This window comes from Vanderwaltozyma polyspora, genomic scaffold (assembly GCF_000150035.1).
Source record: "Vanderwaltozyma polyspora DSM 70294 KpolScaffold1003 genomic scaffold, whole genome shotgun sequence".
In the NCBI taxonomy this organism is placed as follows: Eukaryota; Fungi; Ascomycota; class Saccharomycetes; order Saccharomycetales; family Saccharomycetaceae; genus Vanderwaltozyma; species Vanderwaltozyma polyspora.
Window position 1 is genome coordinate 114,289 of NW_001834654.1, and position 10,679 is coordinate 124,967.

The 10,679-nt window shown below is 32.3% G+C and overlaps 5 protein-coding genes and 1 non-coding gene across 6 annotated transcripts; 4 read left to right on the top strand and 2 right to left on the bottom strand.

Moving 5' to 3' along the window:
* Positions 1-359: 359 nt before the first annotated feature.
* On the top strand, positions 360-2,204 carry CRZ1 (DNA-binding transcription factor CRZ1; the record flags this gene model as incomplete). The annotated part of the gene is made up of 1 exon (XM_001644552.1): positions 360-2,204. One exon carries the CDS (start codon positions 360-362, stop codon positions 2,202-2,204), a length of 1,845 nt encoding a protein of 614 aa, XP_001644602.1.
* A 596-nt stretch (positions 2,205-2,800) lies between these two features.
* Positions 2,801-4,237, top strand: SAM50 (SAM complex subunit SAM50; the record flags this gene model as incomplete). The annotated part of the gene is made up of 1 exon (XM_001644553.1): positions 2,801-4,237. The coding sequence occupies one exon, from the start codon at positions 2,801-2,803 to the stop codon at positions 4,235-4,237; it is 1,437 nt and encodes a 478-aa protein (XP_001644603.1).
* A 104-nt stretch (positions 4,238-4,341) lies between these two features.
* CAB2 (phosphopantothenate--cysteine ligase CAB2) lies at positions 4,342-5,418 on the bottom strand (the record flags this gene model as incomplete). Its single annotated transcript, XM_001644554.1, has 1 exon — positions 4,342-5,418. One exon carries the CDS (start codon positions 5,416-5,418, stop codon positions 4,342-4,344), a length of 1,077 nt encoding a protein of 358 aa, XP_001644604.1.
* A 1,083-nt stretch (positions 5,419-6,501) lies between these two features.
* Positions 6,502-6,575, top strand: Kpol_1003trna1. Its single transcript has one exon. It is a non-coding gene; the product is annotated as a tRNA-Ile (tRNA).
* An 835-nt stretch (positions 6,576-7,410) lies between these two features.
* On the top strand, positions 7,411-9,777 carry UBP1 (ubiquitin-specific protease UBP1; the record flags this gene model as incomplete). Its single annotated transcript, XM_001644555.1, has 1 exon — positions 7,411-9,777. The coding sequence occupies one exon, from the start codon at positions 7,411-7,413 to the stop codon at positions 9,775-9,777; it is 2,367 nt and encodes a 788-aa protein (XP_001644605.1).
* A 296-nt stretch (positions 9,778-10,073) lies between these two features.
* EXP1 (Exp1p) lies at positions 10,074-10,469 on the bottom strand (the record flags this gene model as incomplete). The annotated part of the gene is made up of 1 exon (XM_001644556.1): positions 10,074-10,469. The coding sequence occupies one exon, from the start codon at positions 10,467-10,469 to the stop codon at positions 10,074-10,076; it is 396 nt and encodes a 131-aa protein (XP_001644606.1).
* Between the last annotated feature and the right edge of the window lie 210 nt (positions 10,470-10,679).

Consider the following 10,679-nt stretch of genomic DNA (forward strand, 5'->3'; position numbering starts at 1 on the left):
GATACTTTCTTTTTGCCTATCTTTTTCCAGAGAGCCTTGAGGAGCATCCAGGTTTCTACATACTCAAGAAATTACGATATAGTTTAATTTTATAAAAATACCATTAGCAGCAGCTTTACAATTGAAAGCAACAAGTTTAGTTCAAAGACAGAGGTATATACAGATATCAAGGATAGTATTCTTTGGTTATATTTGTACTGGTTATTGAGTTCCAAGGTTTGGTGTGTGTGTGAGTGTGCTTTTATTGTCATTGCTATCTTTTATAAGGTCCATCTGTTAAAATTGGATTATAAGTAGTAGTAGTAATAGTCAGGTTTTAGGCTTTAGGATAATATCTTTATTATTGATTTATTGGAAATATGAATAATGACGATATGTTTGATAACGTTAATCTGTCTCCAACAGAGTTTTTGGATATGGGTGGGAGTACAGGCAATGACGATATAATACAAGATTATCTAAGCCGTTTATCGTTTCCTCCCAAGCAAACCAATACGCAGCAGCAGCAACAGCAGCAACATCAGCAACAGCAGCAACAGCAACAGCAACAGCAACATCAATCACCTCAAAGTGAGTTAAATATGGATTCGCAATTTTCTCAAAGTTTAAGCAGTAATGCATTTGTTCATGATAATACCGGTAATAATGATAGAGTCCATGGTGTAGAAGTAGTTATTGATAACAACGATAACAATCGCAACAATAACATTTTCGATGATAGCATTAATAGTAGGAACAGGACAAGCCAACCTATTGGTACTAATATCATTTCCCAATCGCAAAATGATAATATATTGGATCCATTCATGGAAAATCTAAACGTGAATGTAAACGTTACCGAACAGAACCAAACTGGTTTGCAACATTTAGAATTAGGAAACATAAACGATTCGTGGAATGATCATGGAAACTTCTTATCCCCCGTGGCTGCCTCAAATAATAATGATGATTCAGAATCTGTTTATTCATCAGCCTCTTCATTTAATCTAGCGGTAAATTATGGTAATAACGATTTGGCTTTATCTCCTGCAGTATCATATTTAACTGCTGGTGAAGATGATTTAGACGACGCTGCTTCTCTGATGTCTGGAAATTCTAATTATTTATTGCCTGTTAACTCACATGGTTATAAACATGTAACTACTCTAGATGAATTGGACCAATTACTAGATTCTGTACTTCCAGATGTTCATGCTACGGATTTTGATTTCCAAAATGTTAATAATATTGATGACAATATCAGAAATTTGAGTGCGGACCTCGAAGCATTAAATCAAGATCGAAGTTTGTCTAATACTCCGGTTACTACACCAACTATCTCGGTACAAAATTTTGATACCGACTCTTCGCAAATAACTCCAAGCAATCAATTTGTACCAATCCCAACTATTAATATTCAAGTAAATGATATTTCTTCGATTGATTCCACCATGCAAACTAATAGGCAGGATAGGAATAATTTGGAAACCGGTGGTCTGTTAACGCCAAATACGCAAACTAATGATAATCAACACGAAGAAATGAGACAAGGTAGAATTTCCAGAAGGCGAAGATCAACAACTTCAAGAACACCATCGAGGTCTAGAACGAGAAGTATGTCACCAGAGTCTAAAGCTAGATCATTGAGTGAAAATAGAGATAAGTTATTGGAAATGGCAGATATGGGTATTAAAATAGAGCAAACTGAAAATAATGAAGCCCTTCAGCTCCAAACACCATCAACAGAAAGTAAAACAGATGAAATCACAGTGCCGTTGCCGTTAATTGACGGAGAAACTTCACAAAACCTTGCTGGTTCCACACGAAGAAAGTTTTCTCAAAAGAACCCATCAATATATGCATGTCCAGTATGTGATAAGAAATTTACAAGGCCTTATAACTTGAAATCTCACAAAAGAACACATACGAATGAACGTCCATTCTCCTGTAGTCAATGTGGGAAAACATTTGCTCGTGAACATGATCGGAAAAGACATGAAGACCTTCATACTGGTAAGAAAAGGTATGTATGTGGTGGTAAACTGAAAAGTGGTGAATCCTGGGGCTGTGGTAAAAGGTTTGCCAGAAGTGATGCACTAGGAAGACATTTCAAAACAGAAAGTGGTAGAAAGTGCATAACACCATTATATGAGGAAGCCTCAAGAGAACGAGGTGCTGTTCAAGATACAACCGATCTATTGTTAAATGGAGACCCTATAATGTAACATTTAAATAAAACAACAATTCAAAAGAAATTAAAATTAAAAATATAGGGAATCTCAACATTCTTAAAAATTATTATTTCCATTCACTAATAAATAGACACATTCATGTATTTGTGTGTGTATTTTTGTTTTCTCACTTTTATTTTTTCGAACGTTGTTCTAATTCTTAATTCTTTGGTATTAATGATGATTCAACCATTGAATGTAATTTAATTTAAAAAAATACATTCATTATTTTATTTGTTTATATGTTCTCATCCCAACTTTTTGCGAATAGTAATAGTATAATAATTTATATTTTAATATCTTAATAAATATTGCTATGTAACTTCAGTAATTTATCTAATATGACATTGGCATCTCATCATGATAATAAATTAACTACGGTGAGAGAAGTCCTTTAGTCTGATATCAATTTAATCAGGCGGTTGAAAAAAAATTAAAGAGGAAGTTGATGTAAAATAATACTTAAAATAAAGGTTCGATTTAAAGTTAAGTTAGAGTAATTGGTATAAGATTTGATTGTGTCTATACAGAATTGAAGAACCGTATTCAATTGAGTGTACTTGTTTATTGTGGATTTTAATTTTTTAAATATGAGTACTTCAACGGTTAATAATCAAAGTTCTTTAAATGAAGAGCTACATAGAGAACAGCACAAAAAATATATTACAGATATATTTAATCAGAATGCATTTACGCCAATTAAATTAAGCTCAGTTCTAGTAGATGGTGGTGAACAAGTTAGGGATGATTTATTACAGAAATATGTAGATTCTACCTTATCAAGAGCCACTAATTTTAAGCAATTATGTAATGAATCTGATAACTTAGCTAAAAAACTGGTGCAACATGGAATTGTGGAAGATATATCTCAAAATTTTACAACAAGAGGATCTGTCAAATACCCTCTTTTGAAGACACGTTATCCAGCTCAAATATATAGAAATTCCGATGTGCCAGATGCTGTTTCTGTCGTTGATATTATATCACATATAAAATTAATTCCATTAAAGAAGTTCATGGCAAAAACAGGTACCAATATTGGTAATGGTGAAGGGGATGGTTACTTACAATTTCAATTTAGAAATATTTTTGGAGGTGGTGAACAATTGAAATTAGATATTACGAAGGGTACAGCAACTCATTCTTCATACCTCCTGTCTTATACTCAACCTGTCACTCCAAATTGGGTATCCGATTCAATTGCATACAAAAATAGTAGACAATTAGGCACATCCATAGATATGATAGTAACTGGATTGCGTAGTAGTGTTCGAGGTAACTTTGATGATTTTGAAAAGTTAAAACAAGAATTTTATCTAGAAGGGATATTGAGAAAGACAAAACTTACTGCTTCTAATTGTTCAGATTCATTGCTTTTCCAGGCAGGTTCAGATGCTAAGTTAACAATCGGTCATTCTATTTCATGGGATACAAGAGATGTGCCTGTCACTCCAAACAAAGGGAACCTTTTGAAAATAAGTAACGAATTGGCATTAAATCAATACTTCAAATCTCAAATGGAATTTTCTTCATCAAAAAGTTGGTACCAAGATAATTTTTTTACTCTTATGGGTACATATAAATTTGGCTGGATTACAAAAATAGATGACAATGACAAACCACTGCATATTTCTGATAAATTTCATCTTGGTGGTAGTAATGACGTTCGTGGTTTCCAATTGATGGGATTAGGTCCGAAACAAATAAATGATGCAATTGGTGGTGATATGTTCTCTGCATATGGTATTAGTCTGTTCAGTAAATTGCCATTTAAAAAATTCTCTGATTCCAATTTCAGACTTCATGCCTTCTTTAATGGTGGGAAGTTGGTTAACCAAAACACTAATACATTTGATAGAAACTTACAGTCCTTGTTTAAAGAAAATTCATTAGCTATAGGTACAGGTATCATATTCAAACACCCCGTTGCAAGATTTGAATTGAATTTTACATTACCACTTACTTCATATTCTACAGACCATGTTAGAAAAGGTTTTCAATATGGTATCGGTATGTCATTTTTGTAGATATAGGCATTGTTGTGATAAATAAGAGATGCTACATTTTACATACAGTAATCATTATATATATATCATTATATATATATATATTGCAATAGAAGTAGACATAATTATTTTACTTCTTGATTTGAGATCCATCCGTCATGAGCTTTGATCACTTCAGGAATTATCACTTCTTCAAGACTAGAAACTTCATCTGTCTTTTTTATCCATCTTCCTTCTCTATTATCTGATGTAACGAATACAACTTCTTTGTTTCTCGATTGTAATAAGTTACCAATAACTAATTGGTGGTTGTATCTATCCAATGCTTGAGTAGACTTGTAAATTAAGATTGATTCATCGGTTTCTAGTTTAAAGGATACGATCATTGCTTGCTTTGCCCAAGATTCTACTAATCTCCTCAAAAATTTTGGAACTGGGTCTAAATTAATAATCAATTTGCCCTCTGGAGTAGTTGCAGAGTTCGAATTTTCTGAATCATCATTACTTAGTTCTCCATAGGCTCTAGATTGTATCTTGTGTTTTGGTAATCTTGAGAATGGAACAAAGAAATCACTAACAGCAGCCGCTAAATAGAACAGACAGCCGCTTGAGTCTAATAGTTTAGCAATGCTTTTCAATGACCACAAATATTGGTTAACGGTGGTGAATGGCAATAGTAATAGCCTTGATTCACGATTTAAATATTTATCATATAATTCTCTATTACGTAAAATCGTCTCTTTAAAATTTTCACTTAGAGAGCCATCATTATGGAAGTAATCTAAGAACAAAGTATTCAAATTATGAGTGAAAATTCTGTTGTATGGAGTTAAAGAGAATTCTCTATGTAGAAATATGACAGAATAACCATTTGCTAGGAATTGTTCAGCACTGGATGCACCTCTAGTACCAGCAGAAAAATTATCAATAAATCTCACTGTATTATTCTCTAATGGAACAGTGGTACCACCAGAAGTGACTAAAACAATTTTATCACGACCTTGTTGACGTTGGTATTCTAAAAACTCCTTAGCATCTTTAACAAGATCGTTCATATAAGGAGGCCTTGGATTGGTCTGGAAGTAAATATCTTCATCATTGATCGTCTTTGCAACTGGGAAGATTTCATCTGCAATCTTATGGTTGATAGCTGTGGATAACTCGGTAGTCGAGGTATGAATAATTGGTCTTGGAGGTGTCATAGTTCCTATATATATTCGTCCTTTATTCAATTGTGTGTTACTTATACTTTATGTTGGGCCCTTTCCTAAAATCTTCAAGTCAATTTGCATGAACAATGCGATGGATGCTCTTCGTTTAAATATTATAATCAACGATAAAATATATGAAATATAAAAAATTAACCAACAGTTAATTGCCTATAGACAAAGCAACCTTGGTCGATATAATGATATTACGGGTTGGTATTCCTTTCGGATGCCCTGATTAGTAACTTGATTATTCAATTGGCACTAATTTTCTAATATTTTTAGAATAATGAAAGTTCGAAACGGTTTATAATTACGCTTAAACTCTGTGATATTCTATCAAGTAAAAGGGTTTGTAACTTATTTGCTTCGCCTTCCATCTTGTACAATTACCAACTATATCCTAATCATTTAACTTTATGTATAAGTTATTCCTTGTTTCCAATTGGACTTTGCTGATGGAATTCAATATGAAGAATACTATTAACTAGTCAGTTCGATTAATGATCAGTTGTTTTAATGAATTTTCCATTCGAACGAGTCGCTAACGATGATGGTGGTTAAAGTTTCAATTTTAAGAATGAATTTATAATACACTAGTAGGGTTGACATTCAATGCACCTAGTCTATAGAATATATTTATGGCTAGTTGTGGTTATACTAACTATGGTAACAGAACTATATCATAAAATGATGACTCTCTCCTTTGAGGTGGAATGAAAACGTCCTGAATAACAAGCAACTGGTAATGGCTTGTACATAACTTAAGATATACCTAATAGTAGTCATGGACTTTTAATTAGCTCTTAATCTCAAAACCATGAGGGCTGAAAAGTTCCAATGTTTTGTGAAGCTCCTTGTATGAATTTTCTATTGATTTTAGGGACCGTTATTAAACTTTAGAAACTTCTTTTTTGCAGAAAAAATATCTGATCCTAAAATATTGGTATTTCCATGCTGAAGTAGAAATTGATACTTTAGTAATGGTATGATAGGTTAAAGAATAATATATATTCATGTTGTTACCTATGATTAGACTCTATTTATTGTTATCTTAAGCTTCCTACAATTAAAAATGGTCCCTTGGCCCAGTTGGTTAAGGCGTGGTGCTAATAACGCCAAGATCAGCGGTTCGATCCCGCTAGGGACCATTTCTTTTTTTACTTTAGAAATATTTTTTATCTCCTTTCTCTTTTTCCCACGAAGTCTTCTTACAATAGATATATTTTATCCCTTTTGACAGTGCCTTAACAGTAACCAAGAATTCACAATGCTACTCATCACTGGATGACAAGCAATTCATGTTAATATTGCTCTTCCGAACCCTACATCACTTTAATATGGCTAACCTTGGACATCTTCTTAAGGCTTTAAACTCACTTCTCTTAACGGTAACGAAAATATGAGGTTTTAATATGTCGTAATTAACGATTTTGTATACAAGGTTCTTCTTTCTTTTATATCTTCGTTAAAATTTAAAAGATCGAAACAGACTGCAAATTAGTTGAACTTTTATATGGAATAGTCTCAATTAAAAGCTGGGACATTGGTTACCAAAGAGTGTCTATTGGATCAGATAGGGCTACGGTTATAATAGGTTTGATATATCTCGTTGAATTGCCTGAAAAATTTTAGGATTCAATCAACGTGTGTTACGCTTGACTATTAAAAGAAATATAAATTACTTCTAGTTTCGATTTCGAAAAGTTTTCACTGGAGTCTGTCACAACTATTGCGAAATTAAGCTGTTACCTATATTCTTTGTGATTTTGGTATAATCTATTTGCTCGTTATTGCTTTGTCGATTTGGGAATACCATAGGAAAATATAAGTCAAAGAAACCCGGATATAAAGCAAAATATATATACCTACAGTTAATATTCTGTGATTATATTTGATAGCAACAACCTCTATACATTAGATATTTTGGTGTCTTTTTTATATTATTGAAATCTTAAAACTGTTATATTATTGAAATTTACCTGCATGGTATCAATTATATGCAATTATATCAACACATTCGCCCAAGATATTCATAACTTATTCTCATTATCTAATTCGTCCGATAAGGAAAATATAAACTATTCATTGATCTTATTGATTTTAACTACTATTTATTTCATCTACACTAAGAAACATTTATTTATGGAAAGATTATCAGCATTTGGAAACAATTCAACTTTTCGTCGTTTCTTACCAGGAAACAATTCCCAATTAGAAGAAAAGATTTTGAACAGAGGTGGGTTCGTCGCAGGTCTAGTCAATGATGGTAATACTTGTTTTATGAACTCTGTGTTACAATCTTTAGCATCGTCCAAAACATTGTTAGAATTTTTAGATAGTGAAATTATCCTAAAGGCTGAAGAATTAGAAGAAAAAGAAAACAACGTAGAAGTGGATAATGAAGAAGAGAAAGAAGAAGACGATGAGGATAAAGATGAAGAAAGCACTAGTGAAGAAGTAGAAAAGGGCACCAAAACTGCTAGATCTAAAACTTACGGTAAACGTAAAAAGAAGTTGGCAAGAAAAATGGATGAAATAGCCTTGAAAAAGGATGAAAATGAGCAGGAAAGAAATGTTACATTCAGTTTGACTTTCAAAGAATTATTGGATAAATTGAACTTTAAATATTATAGAGAAAGACATTATTTTAAAACTAACAAACTTTTGAGAACAATGTCCAAGGCCCCAAATAAGAATATCATTTTAGGATATGATCAAGAAGATGCACAAGAATTCTTTCAAAGTATCTTACTTGAATTAGAAAAGAATGTTAAAAGTTTGGGTGATGAAACAAATAAACAAGAACCAGTCCCTGAAAGTGAACTACCTGAAAATGCATTGATTGGACAAAACAAATTGGGTGAAGTTGGTACAGTTTATATTCCAACTGATCAAATTGATCCAAACTCTATTTTAAATTCAGATAACTCCACAAAATTTTATACTCCTTTTAAAATGGTCACTCCGTTGGATGGTATTACTGCGGAAAGAATTGGCTGTTTACAATGTGGTGAAAACGGTGGTATTAGATATTCCATCTCTTCAGGTATAAGTTTAAATTTACCTGCTGAAAACATTGGATCTAATCTAAAATTATCACAGTTATTGAAAGAATGGATTAAACCTGAAATTATTGAAGGTGTTGAATGTAATAGATGTGCGTTGAATGCTGTCCGTGAACATCTAACTGATCAATTGAAACAATTTGAAGCAAAAGAAAGCGGAGCTATTCCAGATAAATTGATTAAAGCAATTTCTGAAAGAATTGAAAAATTAGAACAAACTTTATCCAAACCTGTAATTGATGATGATGATTACAAAGAAATGCATACCGAGAATATGGTCCGTAGATGTTCAAAATCAAAACAAATTTTGATATCCAGACCACCTCCATTATTATCTATTCATATTAATAGATCAGTTTTTGATCCAAGAACATATATGATCAGGAAAAACAATTCCCGTGTTTTATTCAAATCTAGATTGAATTTGGCGCCATGGTGTTGTAATATTGATGAGATCAACCTTGATGCTCGTTTACCAATGTCAAAAAAACAGGAATTTGCTAGTGAATCTTCAGAAGATGAAAATGTTGGCGGAGAATATTACGCTAAATTACACCAGAGATTTGAACAAGAATTTGAAGATAGTGATGAAGAAGACGAATATGGTGAAGAAGAATATGCCGATAGAGATGTAAAGGATTATGATCCATTAAACGGTGAATTTAGTGAAGATAATGATGATGGAGATGAAGAAGAATATATCGAAGAACAAGATGCACTAGGCAATACCATCAGGAGAAGAAGAGTTGAAAGAGATACGTTGAATGAAGATGAGCCATTGGACGACGAGGATGATGATGATGAAAATGATGTTGATTATGAAGAAGAAAAAGCTGTTTCTGAAGAAGTTAGTGAATTACAACACGGTGACGAAAAAAGTGATGTTGATTCGGAAGAAGAATTGGATAATTCAATTTCTGTACCTCCAACTATTACTGCACCAAGCGCGTCCACGGTTCCGGTCGGTCCATTAACATATTCCTTAAGATCTGTAATTGTTCATTATGGTACTCATAATTATGGTCATTATATCGCATTTAGAAAATACAGGGGGTGCTGGTGGAGAATTTCTGATGAATCAGTTACAATTGTCGATGAAGCAGAGGTTCTCTCTACCCCTGGTGTATTCATGTTATTCTATGAATATGATTTTGATGAAGAAACTGGTATGATGGGTGATGATAAATATGAGATGACAGAAGATGTTCAAGTTGTGGAAAAAGAGGAGGAATTATCCTCTACAAGCAACGAAGAATCGGGTGCTCATGAGGAAAACAATCAATAGACTACTATATTTTCACAATTGTATACATATAATATTTAATTCATTAATAGGTGTTAAAAAGTTCTAATCATTTTTTTTCCATTTAACAAAGGATATAAGAGATGACTATATTTACTAGATTTGCTGTCTTATGTTCTCATATTATTTATTTCATTCTATAAAAGATAATATCATGTAATTAATTGTCTATATTGTTATTATATGTAGGTTGATATTAATCAAAGTAAAACTAATCAAGTAAAATGATTCCTCTAATTTGTTAGGTTTTACCTTGTTTATCAGTCGGCGTCATGAATTTAAACTAATTCATCTATTTCTTCATTGCTTTTACTATTGAATTGTTCCAAACGTTTTTGTTCTTGTTCTAGTTCTTCTTTTAAATCTTCATTGATCAATTCGTCAACATCAAAATCAAAACTGTTTGGATCGGAATCGTATTTTGCAATGACACGTCTTTTCAATCCGGTTTTTTGATCAGTTTCTAATTTACCTGCTCTATTTGAAGAAAAAGCAGTTGCCTTTGTTTGATCCTTCAAGTTAAATTTTAAATTTCTACTTTTATTATCTTTGTTAGTTATTTTTTTATTGTCATTTTTAGTAACTTTAAAAGTTCCAATATTTGAAAGCAAAGGCATAGCCAATGAAAACACTAGAACTATTAATAATAGTATAACAAAACTTGAAAAATTCATCTCGTATAGACTATATGATCTTGTCTCGCACAGTTCTATTGCAATCAATTATAAATTAACGATTACCAAAAGAAATACAAAATAGATAAAAAGAAAGCCTAATTACTAATACTGTATCTCAATCCCAAAATCGAATGTGGTCAACCTTCAATGCATCTTTCTGCAGCTAGCATCCTTAATATCTAATCTCATCTCATCTCATCTCAACTT